Below are 19,471 nucleotides of genomic sequence, written 5' to 3' on the forward strand. Positions count from 1 at the left end.
AATAATGTTATTATCATGATTCTCGATTCATTTCAGGGTTCATTACCGATTTACTGATTCTTTCAGACAGCTCTGAACACGATTTATTCTTAATTTCAGACACATGCCATCTCCATGTGAAAACAGTGGAGTCGCCAACTGTTCCCGAGCTGGACCATGCGGTAAATAACAAGCACCGCCCACTTTTAATTATAATTTTTCCAGCAAAAAAAGTGGAATGTTGTCAGAAGCAGTTGACAGTCGGGGTGATGCAACAAGTCACCGCAAGCTCGTCTGGTGCAATCGTCACGTCGCTTTTCAGTAAGTTTAGAGAGAAAGAATAAGCTCCGTCCACAATAAACCCCGCCTAAGTGGTTTGAATATGGGCGGAGCTTACAAATATTACTGTGAAAAATGAAGGTTCGACAAGGATTTTCAAAGTGCGGCAAGGAGTTGTGGGCGGAGCTTAAACTGCAAGCAGCGCAGATTAAATTCCAGCTGATTTTTTATAAAATTGTATTTTAATTGATGTTTTCAACGTTTTGTGGTGTATATTTATTTTTCATATGTTTAATTAATTAAAATACGATTTTATCTTCAAATTCAATGTTGCTCGTTAAAAAAAATCAGATGGAATTTAGACAGCGCCGCTTGCAGTTTAAGCCCCGCCCACAACTCCCTGCCGCAGTTGCGTTTCAGCTCGCGACATTTTTTTGAAAATCCTTGTCGAAACTTTATTTTTTTTACAGTACAATACACAAAACCTCATGTTTCCCTTCCAGTGACACCCCTCGACGTTGTGAAAATCCGTCTACAACAACAGTCCCGCCCATTTCCAAAAGGAGAATGTTTCTACTATCACAATGGATTGATGGACGTCGTCTGCGAGGCGTGTGAAGTCAGAAAACCATGCGAATGGTATCAACGGCCTGGAAATTTCCGTGGAATGGCTGATGCAATGGTTAAAATCGCGAGGCACGAGGGGATTCGATCGTTGTGGAGTGGGTTGGCGCCGACGATGGTGATGGCGCTGCCGGCGACTGTGTTCTATTTTACAACTTATGATAATTTGTCGGTTTGGTTGAAGAAGAAGTGAGTTTGGACATCTGGATGTACAGAAATCCAAAAATTTGATGAAAATTAGCACTTTTTAGGCTTATTTTTCCAAGAAATTTCGATTTTTTCTATATTTGTGAAGCCCCGGCATGGGTAACTGGCCAAATAATGCAATTTTTCGAATTTTTTCGCGGAAAAGTCAAATCATTCAGAAAATCTGAAAAATGCTCACATGTTCGGTAAAAAATTGAAAAAAAAAGTTGCAAAAAGCTTGACAAGTGTTATTTTTTCAACTTTCAAAACTGAAAAATAAATTTTTAATTTCCTTTTCTCCTCCAGAATGTGCTGCCGTCGTGCGTTCTCCCCCGATAAATGGACGCCTCCTGATTGGACAGCAGCCGCCGCAGCTGGAATTGCAGCCAGAACAATTGCAGTGACAGTAGTCAGTCCGATCGAAATGGTACGGACAAAAATGCAAAGTCAGCGATTGACTTATCATGAAATCGGTCACCTGATAAAACACTCATGGGCAACGAAAGGAATCTCCAGTTTCTATTTGGGATGGACACCCACTATGCTTCGAGACATCCCATTCTCCGGAATCTATTGGGCTGGATACGACTGGTTCAAGACTCGTCTCACACGTCATCAAGGACCCGATCACTCACCGTTCGTCGTCTCATTTGTCAGTGGAGCGGCTGCTGGAAGTCTGGCTTCTGTATTCACGCATCCATTCGACGTCATCAAAACGAATTGTCAGATTCGAATCGGAGGCACTGCCGATGATATGAATAAATCGATTGCCACGGTGATTCGAGAGATGTATCACCAACGGGGAATTTCGGCGTTCTCTGCAGGTGAGGCTAACGAAAATAAAAATAAAATGAAATTTTTGATAATAATTTTAATTTCAGGTCTACTTCCCCGCATCGTCAAAGTGTCCCCAGCGTGTGCTATCATGATCAGCTTCTACGAATACTTTAAATATTTGTTCCAAAAACACTGATTCTAGTCATCTAGTCATTTTTTTCCACTCACAAATACCCTTTTTCTGTTAAAAACTCTTGTAATTCCCGTTGATAGGTATTCATTTTGTTGCCTTTCTCCCCGTATCGGGTTGTTCATTCCTTCCTCCAGTGACTCTTTTTCTTGTTTTTAGGATTTTTATGACATTAGAAAGATATTTTTCCCAATCGTTAAGTACTTAAGTGACTAGAAATATTGCACGGTGATAAAAAAACCAATAGAGTTTTCATTCAATGAATCGTTGGAATTGTGGAGTGTTCACTGAATTAATTGATGTTTTTCAAGGCATTTGAATATCTTCTTACAGTTTCGAAGGCTTTAAAGCTATTTCTTCAGCGCTTTGAGCTTGAAATTAGCCTGGAAATCGCAGAACTGTTAAAAAATTCCTTTTTCCACTGGGTGAGCAATTGCGCTCCACCGAACGCAGTGAAAAATTCTCCAATTTATTGGCGTTTCTCCTGTTTTCTTAATTTATCTATTAGAAAATCACTATTTCATGAGTTCTCATGTGTAAGCAAAGATTTTTCGAATTCAAGTTGCCTAGGAATTGATTTTTTATCAAAAATTTCACTAATTTTACTGATTTTTTGTCAAAAACATCTTTACTATTAACAAACGCAAACGGCTGTATGTTTGTGTGTCTGTCGCCGATCCTACCGCCCTTCCTACTGAACCGATTTTCTTCAAATTTGGACCAAAAGATCAGAAATTTTCTCTTAATGATGCCCGTCTATTTTTTTAGTTAGAATAAGTCTCGACTAGGTCTCTAGGTGAAAAAACGTGGTTTTCAATTCTTTCAGTAGCTTTTTTTTCCGAAATAGGGAAATAGGAGTTCACGGGGGAGATAATTATAGAACATTTTCATTCTCCAAATGAATTCATTTCTTCAAATTTTCAACACGGTTGGTGTAGAAAAAGAGGTTGAGCAGCCGTAAGGCTGCGTTAACCGACTGGTTACGCTGTATTTAAAAAAGAGATTTCTTCGCTATTTCAAGCATCTTTCCTCTTTTAAATACGTTTTAACCTTTTTACTCACTTGTTTCAATCGATTTTTGCAGACATCATGTCCTCCTTGGTCAGTATCAGCAAAAAGCTGTCGGGTCAGCGACAGCATCGTGAGAGATCACAGCCAGAAGCACGTCGGAAATATGGAGAGCTCGAAAAGAAGAAAGATTATAAGCTAAGAGCTGAAGATTATCAGAAGAAGAGAGATACGATCAAAAAGTTGAAGAAATCGGCGATGGATAAGAATCATGACGAGTATCATCATCATATGGTCAACAGTGAGACCTGGGTAAGGATTCTGAAGAAATTTTGGATATTTTAGGTTTCTGAAACAAAAATGTCAACTGAAATTTATAATTTTCTATAAAAATCAACTTTTTTCAGGACGACGGTCGTCATTTCGACAAGAAAAACGCAGCGGAGGAGGCTGAAACTCAACTTCAAAAGAAACTTGGCAGCCTGAAAGATCTGGAATATGTGAAGTATAAATTGAATGAGGAGAAGAAGAAAATCGATGAAATGAAAGGAGAACTTCATTTCGCTGATCCAACGTTGAGTGGAAAGAAGAATACGCACACGGTTTTTGTGGATACTGATGCGGAAGGTAAGAGAGGAAATCTGAAATTTATTTCATGAAAACTAACTTGTTTTAGCCAAGAACTTTGATCCACGTGTCTACTTCGATACCACCACATCGATGCTTTCTCGCCAGTTTAACAGAGTGAAAAACGATGATTTGCAGAATAAGACGATTGTCGGAGCAGGCTCAAAAGAGCAAGTCAGAGTGAGTTTGTCTGAAAGTTCGATACATTTTTCGATGGAAAATAGAAAAATATTGATGAAAATAACATTTTCAACAGTTTTCAGCTTACCATTTTAACTCCCAATTTTCAGAAAGCCGACCGAATCCGTCGAACTCGATACAATGAGTTGATCAAACGTGTCGATCGCGCCAAAGAGCTGCAAGTGGTCGTTGACAAGCTGGAATTGAAAAAACAATTGGCGGCGTCAGTCAAATCAGAGTTGAAACCAAAAAAGATCAAAAAGGCGAAGGAAATGCGAGCGGCGGTCTACCAGTGGACTTATGAGAGAAAGAAATAATTCATTTTCACTGTTGTTTTACTTTTGTTGTTATGACTGAATTGTTAATGTTAATGCTATCCCCCTAATTCTCTGCTTATGAACAGTAAGTAAGGTTATCTAGTTTATTCGAATGTTAATTTACTTACAGCAAAAGGATAGATCAATCATAGGTCAATAATACAACGGTCATAATTAATTTAGAAAGAAAAAGTTAGTAATAGAATGGGTACTGGGGTGGTGGTGGAAGATTCTCGTTACCTCCGATTGGTGGGTAGTAAGCAGTTGGAGTGTAGTTCCAGTAGTTATTGTTCGTTCGTGGATAGTAGGCGTTGTTGGAGTACTGCAGAGGAAGGGAGTAGTCGGGCATAGTATGCTGATTGTAGTATCCATTATATTGTTGATTGTAGGATGGATCCATTTGAACGAAATCAGAAGGAGGGACGACAGGGTTGATAGTCACATCAGCTGGTTGAATATTCTCTTTTCGGGCCAAGGGATTTCTCTGATTCTTCACTTCATCCTGATTCCAGACTGGTTTCAAATTAGGAAAATAGTAGACTGGTTTACTGGAACATCCCGCAAATATTGAGTTGTCGACTGGATTCGTCGAAACGGTATTTACAGAAGCTTTGACGTCGACAGTAGTAGTAGTAGGAGCCCGTACGTTCTTCTCCTTCCTTCCACTCTTGTCTGATCCCAATCCTCCATGTTTCTTCGTTGCGAACTTGTTATTCTTTGCCTTCCACTTCCCGATACTTGTGTGTTGGTAGATAGTAACAGGAATGAAGTTGAAGAGAGGATCCGAGTGATAAATCGGTGATTGAGTGGTGTCGATGTTCTTGAATGTGATGACTGGCCGGTAGAGGTGCATCGTCTCCGTGAAAATGAAATTATCCTTCGACTCATTGCTCTTGTTGTTGGTAATCCGTACTTCATCGAACTTGATCATCTCCGACATCCATTCTTTTCCAGTCTTCACTCCATCTTTGTGACTGACCTCTCTGTTGAGATACATCGGCGCCGCCTTCCGTTTTGTCGAGATCTGCCACGCGCCGTCCGTGTAGGTGTATCGGTCATAACCGACTCGTTCCATTGACACCTTCACTTCATACTTCCCATTCTCATCCAATCCATTGACCAAAAAGGCAATCCCCGGTGTGAGTGGAGTTCCTTCTTTATTCGCAATCATCTCCATAATCTGCTCGGGTTGGCGCCAGAGATGCTCATCTTGGAACTTGACTTGGAAAGTTGACGGCATTGTTGATTGAGTGTTGACTCTGAAAATGAAGAAAAAATGAGAATTAGGGAACTAAAGAAGAGAGAGAGAGAGAAGGGGAACTCGTGAGAGCAAGAAAGAGTAATGAGAGTGACTGATGTGACCCACTCTTCCCAAAAAGTGGGCGGGGCCTTCTAGAATAGTAGGCGTGACAGACCCATCCAATTATTTCTCATGAATATGTGAAGATAAAAAAGTACGTGGCTGTCTCTAATAAAGGGAAAAGAGCACCTGCCAAATGTTTTATGACTCTGGATGTGAAAAAGTGAGAACGGATGTCTTTTTGGGAAGAAACAGTGTGAATTGAAACTGAACGGATCGAGAAAGAAAGAATAAGAGTTTTGAAAAGAATGGATCAAAAATAGAACAAAAGGTATCGTACTACTACAGTAACCCATGTTTTTAGAAAGAGTTTATCAAAACAAATGGATAAGAAATCATTTTGTGTTAGGAGAAAAGTATTACTTTGGTATATAAATTCCAAGCCTTTTTGTAATTGGGATACGGTAGTTCAGAGCATATTTTCGAAAAGGTAGTTTCAAGAAATTGATGAATCTATTCTTAAAAGTGAATGGATTTTTCAGAATAAGAAAGTAGCGAAAACGGAAAAAAAACCATTTTCGCGAATTTTAATGGAAAACCTTTACAGACAAAAATCACCCGAAACAGAACCGAAAAAAACAAGGAATTACGGAAATGAAAAAAGAGAAAGATTTGCAGATATTGTCGTAAAACCCCGAATTTTGAGAGCACCAGAAAGAACGTTTTCCGAGGAAATGTAGATCAAATCTATTTTTTTCCCTTTTGTAGTTGTCATCTTTCTCTCGTGAGAACTTCCTAGTGAGTTACAGTCAACCAATGCTTACCAGATATCAGAAACTGATTTTGAATCGAAATATGTTGATTCGAGGGCTGTAACTCATTAGACAGAGCACAGGAAAGTTGCCAAAAAGGAAGATCTTCAGTGCTTGCCAAAAATTTATAAATTGTAACTGTTTTCAGTTGAAAATTACCAAGTTTGAGAAGATGTCTTGGTATCCCCAAATGACCCACAAAGAACAGTTCCTATGGAATATACAGACCAAAATTAGAATTTCATTTTTGTAGTTGTCCATTGTTTTATGCAATTACTCTCAAACAAGTTACAGACCAGCGAATATATTTATCCCTCAATTCGTGTTTTTTGAGCTGTCCCCTCGGAATGACCATAACTCTCAAGGAAGTGTCCGTACAAAAAAGTTGTCAACTACAAAAATGAAGTTCTACTTTTGTTCTTTATGGTTTATACAAAATTTGTGCGTAAATCAAGGATACGGAGACATCTTCTCAAAGTTGGTTTTTTTTAAATTTCAAAAGGCCGGACTGCCACTACCCTACCCATCGGAATACGAACATCGGTATTTCTCACTCGGAATTTGCTTCTATTCTTCCTTCAAAACCTTCTAAAAATGCGATTTATTGAAATGAATTTCATTCGAAACTAACAAGGACGCACTGTTAGAGTATAGTTTTTCCTACCATCATTTGTATGATTTGGAAGTTGATCAAAAGATTGAAATTCAGCACATTTATCCAAAAAGGATCAGATGTTTCATTTTCGAAAACAATTCATCAAAAACAATCCAATCATCTCCCATGAATATGTGAAAATAAAAAAGTACGCGGCTGTCTCTAATAAAGGGAAAAGAGCACCTGCCGAGTGTTTTATGGCTCTGGATGTGAAAAAGTGAGAACGGATGTCTTTTTGGGAAGAAACGGGTGTGAATGAAACTGAACGGATCGAGAGGAAGAACAAGAGTTTTGAAACGAATGGATCAAAAACAAAACAAAAAGTATCGGGGCTACAGTAACCTTCGTTTTTAGTGAGAGTTCATAAAAAGATACGATTAGAAATACACATGAGTAAATGACTTCCAAGCCTTTTCGTAATTGCGATACAGTGGTTCAGATCATATTTTCGAGAAAGTAATTTCAAGAAATGAATGAATGTATTCCTAAAAGTGAAAGGATTTTCCAGAATATAAGGCATAGAAGACGATTTACTCTAGTATACGTGACAGTTGAGGAAAGAAAAAAGATGGCTGAAAATGAGTGAAAGGAACATCTGCCACGTGTTTAATGTTGCCGAAAATTAGAAATCGTGTCTTTTTTTGGGAAAATGGAGCTAAAAACGGGGAACGGCGGAAACGGAAAAGAAATCAGTTTTGCGAATTTTATTGGAATACTTTTACAGAAAAATATTATTTAGAGAATAATTTGTAGGAAATGGAGCCAAAAAAACAAGGAATTACTGAAATGAAAAAATGAAAAAATTGCAGATATTTTCCGAAAATGCCAAACTTTGAGAGTATTTCGAGAGTATATCAACGCCCTCATCGGATGTCTCAAAAAGAACGTTTTCCGAGGAAATGTAGATCAAATCTATTTCTTTCGTTTTGTAGTTGAGAACTTTCTCTCGTGGGAACTTCCTAGAGAGTTACAGTCAACCAATGCTTAGGTCGATTCCAGGGAAAATCGCTTTATCAAGCTATCACTATTTTGACTTTCCGCACCAGAGAGTGGCCAACTATAAAATTGAAGATCTACAGTACTTGCCAAAAGTTTATAAAATTTCAGCTGTTTTCAGTTGAAAGTGATGAACTTTGAGAGGATGTTTCAGTTTTCCTGATTGACCCACAAAGAAAACTTTGTATGGACTATACAGATCAAAAGTAGAGTTCCATTTCTGTAGTTGTCCATTTTTTGTGCAAGTACTCTCTAGCAAGTTACAGGCCGGCAAATATAGTTATCCTTCAAAACGTGATTTTTGAGCTGTCCCCTCAAAGTGACCATAACTCTCTAGGAAGCGTCCGCAGAAAAAAGTTGTCGACTACAAAAATGAAGCTCTAATTTTGTTCTGTACGGTTTATACAAACTTTTATTTGTGCGTATATCAGGGATAAAGAGACACCTTCTCGAAGTTGGTCATTTCCCATTGATAAAGGCCAACATTTTATGTCTTAATGCACCGTACTTTATGTCGACGCTTTCATCTAGAAATATGCAGAACATGTTGATTATTAGATACTCACCATTTCCATCTTTATGTAGGCAATTGAATCCTCTGAACTTGACAAAATCAGTTGGAGAAGACGTGAACAAGGAGTTGGAAGTGGTCGTTGTTCTTCTGGAAATGAATAATCAATTGGCGACATCGGTCAATTCAAAATGAGGGTCTACTGATGAGACGGAGAAATAATTCGAGTTTACTAAACTGATGAAAGAGAGTTTACTATTGTTGTTATGACTGACTTCTTAATGTTAATTCTATCCCCCTAATTCTCTTCTTATGAACAGTAAGTAAGGTTATCTAGTTTATTCGAATGTTAATATACATACAGCAAAAGAAAAAGCATAGATCAATCATAGGTTAATAATACAATGATCATAATTAATTTAGGAAGAAAAAGTTAGTAATAGAATGGATACTGAGGTGGTGGTGTTGGTATAATCTCGTTACCTCCGATTGGTGGGTAGTAAGCTGTTGGAGTGTAGCTCCAGAAGTTATTGTACATTGGTGGATAGTATGCGTTGTTGGAGTACTGTTGAGGAATGGAGTAGTCGGGCATCTGATTGTAGTATCCGTTGTAATGTTGATTGAAGGATGGATCCATTTGAACGAAATCAGAAGGAGGGACGACTGGGTTGATAGCCACATCAAATGGTTGAATATTCTCTTTTGGTGCCAAAGCATTTCTTTGATTCTTCATTTCATCCTGATTCCACACCGGTTTCAAATTACGGTTATAGCTGACTGGTTTACTGGAACATCCCGCAAATACTGAGTCGTCGACTGGATTCGGCGGTGTCGGTACGTTATTCACAGGAGCTTTGACGTCGACAGCAGTAGTAGCTGTAGGTGCCCGTACTTTCTTCTCCTTCTTGTCTGATCCCAATCCTCCATGTCTCTTCGTTGCGAACTTGTTATTCTTTGCCTTCCACTTCCCGATACTTGTGTGTTGGTAGATAGTAACAGGAATGAAGTTGAAGAGAGGATCCGAGTGATAAATCGGTGATTGGGTGGGGTCGATGTTCTTGAAGGTGATGACTGGCCGGTAGAGGTGCATCGTCTCCGTGAATATGAAATTATCTTTCGACTCATTGCTCTTGTTGTTGGTAATCCGTACTTCATCGAACTTGATCATCTCCGACATCCATTCTTTTCCAGTCTTCACTCCATCTTTGTGACTGACCTCTCTGTTGAGATACATCGGCGCCGCCTTCCGTTTTGTCGAGATCTGCCACGCGCCGTCTGTGTAGGTGTATCTGTCATAACCGACTCGTTCCATTGACAACTTCACTTCATATTTCCCATCCTCATCCAATCCATTGACCAAAAAGGCGATTCCCGGTGTGAGTGGAGTTCCTTCTTTATTCGCAATCATCTCCATAATCTGCTCGGGTTGGCGCCAGAGATGCTCATCTTGGAACTTGACTGGGACAGTTGACTGCATTGTTGATTGAGTGTTGACTCTGAAAATAAGGGAACATGAGAATTGGGCAACTAGAGAAGAGAGAGAGAGAGAAGAGAAACTCGTGAGAGCAAGAAAGAGTAGTGAGAGTGACGGATGTGACCCAATCTTCCCAAAAATGGGCGGGGCCTTCTAGAATAGTAGGCGTGACATCCACATACAATCATCTCCCATGAATATGTGAAAATAAAAAAGTACGCGGCTGTCTCTAATAAAGGGAAAAGAGCACCTGCCGAGTGTTTTATGGCTCTGAATGTGAAAAAGTGGGAATGATGTCTTTTTGGGAAGAAACGGGTGTGAATTGAAACTGAACGGATCGAGAAAAAGAATAAGAGTTTTGAAACGAATGGATCAAAATTGAGGCAAAAAGTATCGTACTACAGTAACCCCTTTTTTTAGAAAGAGTTTATAAAAAAGATACGATTAGAAATACACATTTTATGTGAGTATAAAAATACTAAATCAAGTTGAAGAATTCAAATGAGATTATGTGAATCGTTTTAAAACGAATTGATCAAAAATAAAACAAAACGTATCATTCTATAGTAACCCATGTTTTAGAGAGAGAGAGAGAGAGTTTTTTTGCAGTATGTACTTGGATGACCAACAAAGAATATTACATGGAGAAAAAAGTATGTTTTCTGTCAGAAGATTGAGAGAATCAACAAAAGTGCAATCGGAAAAGATCCAGCAAAATGAACTGATTTCTAGTTCAAGAGGATAAAGTTTTTAGGTTGTTCGGAGAGTTCCCCGGACCTCAGTCCAATTGGAAATGCTTGAAAACTCCTTGAAAGCGTTGTTTACTGTCAAAGTTGACCGTTTTCTACTGTTGCTCAGCTGAAAAATGTCATTCCGGACATGGGACATTCAACTGAGCTACCATCAAAGGTGTTTTATTTTTGAGAACAGTTTACCAAAAAGACCCAATTATTTCCCATGAATATGTGATGTTAAAAAAGTACGCGTCTGTCTCTAATAAAGGGAAAAGAGCACCTGCCAATTGTTTTATGACTCGAGATGTGTGAAAGTGGGACTGATGTCTTTTTGGGAAGAAACAGGTGTGAATTGAAACTGAACGGATCAAGAAAAAGAATAAGATTTCTGAAGTTTTGAGACGATTGGATCATAAATGAGACAAAAAGTATCGTACTACAGTAACCCTTGTTTTTAGAAAGAGTTTATCAAAACGAGAGAATTCGAAAGCGTTTTGTGTGAGGATATAAATTCCAAGTTTTTTCGTAATTGGGATACTGTAGTTCTGATCATATTTTCGAAATGGTAGTTTCAAGAAATTGATGAATGTATTCCTAAAAGTGAATGGATCTTCCAGAATAGCTGGCGTAGAAGACGATTCGCTCTAGAATACGTGATAGTTGAGGAAAGAAAAAAGATGACTGAAAATGAATCTGCCAAGTGTTTTATGTGACAGAAAGTGAGAAACCTTGTCTTTTTGGAAAATGAAATGGAGCTTAAAAACGAGAAAACGGAAAAAGAAACAGTTTTGTGAATTTAATTGGATAACCTTTACAGACAAATACAATTTACATGGGAATGACCCAAGGTGAAAGGCTGGGTTTTCTTAGATATTTTGGGAAATGATAGCCCTTACCCCAACTAGAACAAAATAAAAATATTACGTGCCCCTTTTAAGTTTCCAGAGAATGACAGACATAATTCCATTTTTTCGAATTTTTCGAGTTGAACCACTTCGAGACATCGTAACTCGGTCAATTCAAGAGCAATCTTTTCAAACTAAAGTGTAATCGCAAGATATAAATCAGGGCTTCATAAAAGGTAAAAAACTCATGTTTCCAGCTGTGACTCCCGAATTACTATAAATGAAAATGTGGAAAATTTGCACTTCTCATGAAATCAGAAAGTGGTCATTTTCGAACAAAGGTATTTGGGAGACTATGTCTATCCGATTGCAAGTGACAAATAAGGTATATATACGTATTCAAATATATGGCTCACCTTTCATTCCAGAGACTTATTTTCATTTTTTCAGTTTTTCAGTTCAACTTCATGTATAGGGGTACGTCAATTCGTTAAAAATAACTTCCGCGTTTTTCAGTGAGTTCTCTCTTTTCTTGCGATTACACTTTAGTTTCTTGCGATTACACTTTAGTTTGGGAAGATTACTCTCGAGTTGACCGAGTTATGATTTCTCGAAGTGGTTCAACTCGAAAAATTCGAAAAAATGGAATCGTGTCTGCCATTCTCTGGAAACTCAAAAGGGGCACGTAATATTTTTATTTTATTCTAGTTGGGGTAAGGGCTATCATTTCCCAAAATATCTAAGAAAACCCAGCGTTTCACCTTGGGTCATTCCCATGTTAGACAATAGTTTGTGGGAGATAGAACCGAAAAAACAAGGAATTACGGAAATGAAAGTGAAGAAAATTTTGCAGATATTGTCGGAAAACCCCGAACTTTGAAAGTACTTTAAAAATACGTTTTCCGAGGAAATGTAGATCAATTTTTTTTTCCTGTTGTAGTTGACAACTTTCTCGCGGGAACTTCCTGGTGAGTTACAGTCAACCAATGCTTAGGTCGATTTGACTAGGGAAGGACCCCGAGTCGAGATGGAGTTACAGGTTGAGATATATTAGCACGGCACGCTTCTTACAACCGCGCTCTACTGAAACCGAAAAAAATTGTGTGCGAAATTGAGAAACTCAAAGAAAAAAAGACATTTTTCAAGGGCATTTCGATGGAGCGCAGTTGTAAGAACTGTGCCGAGCTGATATCACTAGAACGGAAATTTTGCGCTGATTTCAAATCTGCATTCCAGTTTTGCAAAACGATTCTGTCAAAAAAGTTATTTGCGTTTTTGTGGCTTCTCAGTGCAAAAATGAGCGTTTTCAAGACTACCAAAAATTACTTTTTTCTCATTTTTTTTCAAATTTTTTTGTGCTGTACGTATGATTACGGTTGTAAAGATGATTTTGGCATAGTTTGATTGCAGAATTTATTTACAGAAAAATTTTGTGGAGTTTCTTAAATTTTCAAAAATGACGCATCTACAAAAAATTTGTTTGAAAATTTTCTAAAGTTTCCACACAAACAATACAAACTACATGATCGGAAATACACGTACATCACAAAAACAATTGAAAAAAATGAGAAAAAAAATTATTTTTGGGAGTCTTGAAAACGCTAGTTTTTGCACTGAGAAGCCACAAAAAAGCAAATAACTTTTTTCACAGAATCGTTTAGCAAAATTTGAATACATATTTGAAATCAGCGCAACATTTCCGTTCTAGTGATATATCTCAACCTGTAACTCCATCTCGACTCGGGATCCTACCCTAGAGAGGAAAAATTGTCACGCTATAACTCTTTCGTTAGGGTCCGCACTAGAAAGTAGCCAACTTTAAAAAGAAAGATCTACAGTGCTGACCAACATTTTATAAATTTTAGCTGCTTTCAGTTGAAAATGACCAACTTTGAGACAATGTCTCAGTATCTTTGATTCACCCTTTTGTATGGAATATAGATATCAAAAGAAGATATTCATTTTTGTAGTTGACCATTTTTTCGTACAAGTACTCTCTAGCAAGTTACGTATCGACAAAGTAATTTCACCCTCAAATCAACCAATTTCAGTGCAAAATAAATTGATTTTGGAGCTGTCCCCTTAAAATGACCATAACACTCTAGCGAGTGCTCGTACAAAAAAATTGTCAACTCCAAAAATACAGTTCTAATTTTCGTTCTGTATAGTCTATACAATACCTTCTTTGTGGGTCAATCAGGAAACCGAGATGACCTCTCAAAGTTGGTCATTTTCAATAAATCACATTTTTAGAATATTTTGAAGGAAGACTTCATGAAATAATACAAAACTTTTCCGGAAGAAAAGACAGAAATCTGAAAATTTGTAACCACGAACAAAGTGAATGTCAAAAACTGTGACAAAACTTTCATGCTATCAATAAGACAAAAGCGCGAGATTCTACCATTTTTTGGTGCACCCTGTACTTGATAGTAATGAAAATTGATTCAGAAAACTGAATCTATGAGAAATTAAGATTCTGTTGTTTTGAATGTACCAGAAGCCGTACTCTAGCCTAATATATGAGAACAAGTAAGATTCAGAATATTCAGTTTTCAAAATGAAATTATTATTGTTAGAGATTGGGGCCAATAAGAGGTCAAGCTCAAAAACTGGATTCTCATTTGAGTTCTTCAACTTGATTTAGTATTTTTATACTCACAGAAAATAAGTATTTCTAATCGTATCTTTTTTATAAACTCTTTCTAAAAAGAAGGGTTACTGTAGTTCGATACTTTTTGCCTCAATTTAGATCCATTCGTTTCAAAACTCTTATTCTTTTTCTCGATCCGTTCAGTTTCATTCACACCCGTTTCTTCCCAAAAAGACATCAGTCCCACTTTTTCACATCCACAGTCATAAAACAACTCGGCAGGTGCTCTTTCCCTTTATTAGAGACAGCCGCGTACTTTTTTATTTTCACATATTCATGTGAGATAATTGGATGTGGCTCTCACGCCTCCTATTCTAGAAGGCCCCGCCCACTTTTCGGGTAGATTGGGTCACATCAGTCACTCTCATTACTCTTTCTTGCTCTCACGAGTTCACCTTCTCTCTTTCTCTTCTCTAGTTCCCCAATTCTCATGTTCCTTTATTTTCAGAGTCAACACTCAATCAACAATGCAGTCAACTGTCCAAGTCGAGTTCCAAGATGAGCATCTCTGGCGCCAACCCGAGCAAATTATGGAGATGATTGCCAACAAAGAAGGAACTCCACTCACACCGGGAATCGCCTTCTCGGTCAATGGATTGGATGAGGATGGGAAATATGAAGTGAAGTTGTCAATGGAACGAGTCGGTTACGACCGATACACCTACACGGACGGTATGTGGCAGATCTCGACGAAACGGAAGGCGGCGCCGATGTATCTCAACAGAGAGGTCAGTCACAAAGATGGAGTGAAGACTGGAAAAGAATGGATGTCGGAGATAATCAAGTTCGATGAAGTACGGATTACCAACAACAAGAGCAACGAGTCAAAAGATAATTTCATATTCACGGAGACGATGCACCTCTACCGTCCAGTCATCACCTTCAAGAACATCGACACCACCAAATCACCGATTTATCACTCGGATCCTCTCTTCAACTTCATTCCTGTTACTATCTACCAACACACAAGTATCGGGAAGTGGAAGGCCAAGAATAACAAGTTCGCAACGAAGAGACATGGAGGATTGGGATCAGACAAGAAGGAGAAGAAAGTGCGGGCACCTACTCCTACTACTGCTGTCAACGTCAAAGCTCCTGTAAATATCGTACCAACACCAACGAATCCAATCGACAACTCAGTATTTGCGGGATGTTCGAGTAAACTAGTCAGCTATTGCCCTAATTTGAAACCGTTCTGGAATCAGGATGAAATGAAGAATCAGAGAAATGCCTTGGCACCAAAAGAGAATATTCAACCAGCTGATGTGACTATCAACCCTGTCGTCCCTCCTTCTGATTTCGTACAAATGGATCCATCCTCCAATCAACATTATAACGGATACTACAGCCAGCCTACTATGCCTGACTACTCTCTTACTCAACAGTACTCCAACGACGCCTACTATCCACCAATCTACAATAACTACTGGAACTACACTCCAACAGCTTACTACCCACCAATCGGAGGTAACGAGAATATTCCACCACAACCTCAGTATCCATTCTATTACTAACTATGTCTTCCTAAATTAATTATGATCGTTGTATTATTGACCTATGATTGACCTATCCTTTTGTTGTATGTATATTAACATTCGAATAAACTAGATAACCGTACTTACTGTTCATAAGAAGAATTAGAGGGATAGCATTAACATTAAGAAGTCAATCATGAAAACAATAGTGAACTCTCTTTCATCAGTTTAATAAACTCGAATTATTTCTCCGTTTCATCAGTAGACCCTCATTCTGAATTGACCGTTGTCGCCAATTGATTTTTCAATTCCAGCTGGATAACGTCCACTTCCAACTCCTTATCCACGTCTTTTCCAACTGATTGCGTCAAGTTCAGAGGATTAAATTGGTTGCATAAAAATGGAAATGGTGAGTATCATGTTCTGCATCATTCTGGATAAAAGCGTCGGCTTACAGTACCGTACAGTAAGACATAAAATTGCGGTCTTTTTCAGTTGAAAATGACCAACTTGAGAGGATGTCTCGGTGACCCTGATTGGCGCACAAATAAAAGTTTGTATAAACCGTACAGAACAAAGGTAGAGCTTTGTTTTTTAAGTTAACAATTTTTTTGTACGGACACTTCCTAGAGAGTTATGATCATTTCGAGGGGACTGCCCAAAAATCACGATTTTAAGGATTATTATATTCGCCTTCCTGTAACTTGTTTGAGAGTAATTGTACAAAAAAATGGACAACTTGAAAAATGAAGTTCTAATTTTGTTCTGTATAGTCCGTTCAAAATGTTCTTTGTGGGTCATTCAGGGATACCGAGACAACCTCTCAAGCAAGCGCTGTAGATCTTCCTTTCTTTCTACTTTCTTGTGCGGGCCCTAAAGAGTTATAGCTTGACAAAGCGATTTTCCCTCGAATCGACATATTTGAATTCAAAATACATCTCTGATCGAGTAATCAGTGGTTAACTATAACTCACTAGGAAGTTCTCACGAGAGAAAGATGACAACTACAAAAGGAAAGAAACATTTTTGATCTACATTTCCCCCAAAATGTTCTTTGTGAGGTATCCGATAAGGGCATTGATATACTCTCAAAGAACTCAAAATTCGAGGTTTTCCGACAATATCTGCAATTTTTTTCCTTTTTTCATTTCAGTAATTCCTTGTTTTTTGGTTCCATTTCCCAAGACTATTCTCAAAATGATATTAGTCTGTAAAGGTTATCCAATAAAATTCGCAAAACTGTTTCTTTTTCCGTTTTCTCGTTTTTTAGCTCCATTTCATTTTCCAAAAAGACAAGTTTTCCCACTTTCTGCCACATAAAACACGTGGCAGACTCATTTTCAGTCATCTTTTTTCTTTCCTCAACTATCACGTATTCTAGAGCGAATCGTTTTCCACGCCTACCAATCTGGAATATCCTTTCACTTTTAGGAATACTTTCATCATTTTCTTGAAACTACCATTTCGAAAATATGATCTGAACTACAGTATCCCAATTACAAAAAAACTTGGAATTATATCCTCACACAAAACGCTTTCGAATCCTCTCGTTTTGATAAACTCTTTCTAAAAACATGGGTTACTGTAGTAGGATACTTTTTGTCTCATTTATGATCCAATCGTTTCAAAACTCTTTTTCTTGATCCCTTCAGTTTCAATTCACACCGTTTCTTCCCAAAAAGACATCCGTTCACACTTTTTCACATCCAGAGTCATAAAACAACTCGGCAGGTGCTCTTTTCCCTTTATTAGAGACAGACGCGTACTTTTTTAATATCACATATTCATGGGAAATAATTGGGTCTTTTTGGTAAACTGTTCTCAAAAATAAAACACCTGGAGCTTTGATGGTAGCTCAGTTGAATGTCCCACGTCCAGAATCACATTTTTTCTGCTGAGAAACGGTAGAAAACGGTCAACGTTGACAATAAACAACGCTTGGAAGAAGTTTTCAAGCATTTCCAATTTGGAACTCTCCGAACAACCTAAAAACTTGATCCTCTTGGTCAGAAATCAGTTCATTGTGCTGGATCTTTTCCGATTACGGTTGAACTGATTTCTGACCAAGAGGATCAAGTTTTTAGGTTGTTCGGAGAGTTCCGCGAACCTCAGTCCTATTGGAAATGCTTGAAAACTTCTTGAAAGCGTTGTTTATTGTCAAACTTGATCGTTTTCTTCTGTTTCTCAGCTGAAAAATGTGATTCTGGACGTCAAAAGTAGACCTCTATTTTTGTAGTTGGCCACTTTTTTGTATTTTTTTAATAAACTGTCTCCCTCGAAAAACATGGGTACTGTAGTACGATACTTTTTGTCTCATTTTTGATCCATTCGTTTCAAAACTCCAGAAATCTTTTTTGTTTTCTCGATCCCTTCTGTATCAATTCAAACCGTTTCTTCCCAAAAAGACATCCGTTCACACTTTTTCACATCCAGAGTCATAAAACACTCGGCAGGTGCTCTTTTCCCTTTATTAGAGACAGCCGCGTACTTTTTTATCTTCACATATTCATGGTAGGTAATTGGATGGGACTGTCACGCCTACTATTCTAGAAGACCCCGCCCATTTTTGGGGAGATTGGGTCACATCAGTCAGTCTCATCACTCTTTCTTGCTCTCTTCGAGTTCACCTTCTCTCTCTTCTCTAGTTTCCCAATTCTCATGTTCCTTCATTTTCAGAGTCAACACTCAATCAACAATGCAGTCAACTTTCCAAGTCAAGTTCCAAGATGAGCATCTCTGGCGCCAACCCGAGCAGATTATGGAGATGATTGCGAACAAAGAAGGAACTCCAATCTCACCGGGGATCGCCTTTTTGGTCAAAGGATTGGATGAGGATGGGAAATATGAAGTGAAGTTGTCAATGGAACGAGTCGGTTACGACCGATACACCTACACGGACGGTATGTGGCAAATCTCGACGAAACGGAAGGCGGCGCCGATGTATTTCAACAGAGAGGTCAGTCACAAAGATGGAGTGAAGACTGGAAAAGAATGGATGTCGGAGATTATCAAGTTCGATGAAGTACGGATTACCAACAACAAGAGCAACGAGTCAAAGGATAATTTCATTTTCACGGAGACGATGCACCTCTACCGTCCAGTCATCACTTTCAAGAACATCGACCCCACCAAATCACCGATTTATCACTCGGATCCTCTCTTCAACTTCATTCCTGTTACTATCTACCAACACACAAGTATCGGGAAGTGGAAGGCCAAGAATAACAAGTTCGCAACGAAGAGACATGGAGGATTGGGATCAGATAAGAAGGAGAAGAAAGTACGGGCACCAACCACTGTGAAATTGATCGTCGAAGATACTGTGAATATCGTACCGACACCGACAAATCCAGTCGACGACTCAGTATTTGCGGGATGTTCCAGTAATCCAGTCAGCTATTACCCTAATTTGAAACCGGAGTGGAATCGGGATGAAATGAAGAACCAGAGAAATCCTTTGGCATCAAAAGACAATATTCAACCAGCTGCTGTGACTATCAACCCTGTCGTCCCTCCTTCTGATTTCGTACAAATGGATCCATCCTACAACCAACATTACAACGGATACTACAATCAGATGCCCGACTACTCTCTTTCTCTACAGTACTCCAACAACGCATACTATCCACCAATGTACAACAACTACTGGAACTACACTCCAACACCTTACTACCCACCAATCGGAGGTAACGAGAACATCCCACCACCACCACCTCAGTACCCATTCTATTACTAACTTTGTCTTAGTAAAATTAATTATGATCGTTGTATTATTAACCTATGATTGATCTATCTTTTGCTGTATGTATATTAACTTTCGAATAAACTAGATAACCTTACTTACTGTTC

At 38.4% G+C, this 19,471-nt stretch overlaps 6 protein-coding genes across 6 annotated transcripts; 4 read left to right on the forward strand and 2 right to left on the reverse strand.

Annotated features, from left to right (window-relative positions):
• Nucleotides 1–103: 103 nt before the first annotated feature.
• GCK72_008929 (uncharacterized protein) lies at nucleotides 104–2,041 on the forward strand (the record flags this gene model as incomplete). Its single annotated transcript, XM_053727125.1, has 5 exons — nucleotides 104–161; nucleotides 205–300; nucleotides 762–1,071; nucleotides 1,375–1,892; nucleotides 1,950–2,041. The coding sequence occupies 5 exons, from the start codon at nucleotides 104–106 to the stop codon at nucleotides 2,039–2,041; spliced, it is 1,074 nt and encodes a 357-aa protein (XP_053586702.1).
• A 1,083-nt stretch (nucleotides 2,042–3,124) lies between these two features.
• Nucleotides 3,125–4,167, forward strand: GCK72_008930 (uncharacterized protein; the record flags this gene model as incomplete). Its single annotated transcript, XM_003095877.2, has 4 exons — nucleotides 3,125–3,355; nucleotides 3,451–3,670; nucleotides 3,720–3,850; nucleotides 3,961–4,167. 4 exons carry the CDS (start codon nucleotides 3,125–3,127, stop codon nucleotides 4,165–4,167), a joined length of 789 nt encoding a protein of 262 aa, XP_003095925.2.
• A 193-nt stretch (nucleotides 4,168–4,360) lies between these two features.
• On the reverse strand, nucleotides 4,361–5,407 carry GCK72_008931 (uncharacterized protein; the record flags this gene model as incomplete). The annotated part of the gene is made up of 1 exon (XM_003095884.2): nucleotides 4,361–5,407. One exon carries the CDS (start codon nucleotides 5,405–5,407, stop codon nucleotides 4,361–4,363), a length of 1,047 nt encoding a protein of 348 aa, XP_003095932.2.
• Nucleotides 5,408–8,874: 3,467 nt separating this feature from the next.
• Nucleotides 8,875–9,918, reverse strand: GCK72_008932 (uncharacterized protein; the record flags this gene model as incomplete). The annotated part of the gene is made up of 1 exon (XM_003095916.2): nucleotides 8,875–9,918. The coding sequence occupies one exon, from the start codon at nucleotides 9,916–9,918 to the stop codon at nucleotides 8,875–8,877; it is 1,044 nt and encodes a 347-aa protein (XP_003095964.2).
• A 4,696-nt stretch (nucleotides 9,919–14,614) lies between these two features.
• On the forward strand, nucleotides 14,615–15,661 carry GCK72_008933 (uncharacterized protein; the record flags this gene model as incomplete). Its single annotated transcript, XM_053727126.1, has 1 exon — nucleotides 14,615–15,661. The coding sequence occupies one exon, from the start codon at nucleotides 14,615–14,617 to the stop codon at nucleotides 15,659–15,661; it is 1,047 nt and encodes a 348-aa protein (XP_053586703.1).
• Nucleotides 15,662–18,317: 2,656 nt separating this feature from the next.
• GCK72_008934 (uncharacterized protein) lies at nucleotides 18,318–19,358 on the forward strand (the record flags this gene model as incomplete). The annotated part of the gene is made up of 1 exon (XM_003095917.2): nucleotides 18,318–19,358. The coding sequence occupies one exon, from the start codon at nucleotides 18,318–18,320 to the stop codon at nucleotides 19,356–19,358; it is 1,041 nt and encodes a 346-aa protein (XP_003095965.2).
• Nucleotides 19,359–19,471: the final 113 nt, after the last annotated feature.

The sequence above is a fragment of the Caenorhabditis remanei genome, chromosome III (assembly GCF_010183535.1).
Source record: "Caenorhabditis remanei strain PX506 chromosome III, whole genome shotgun sequence".
NCBI lineage: Eukaryota > Metazoa > Nematoda > Chromadorea > Rhabditida > Rhabditidae > Caenorhabditis > Caenorhabditis remanei.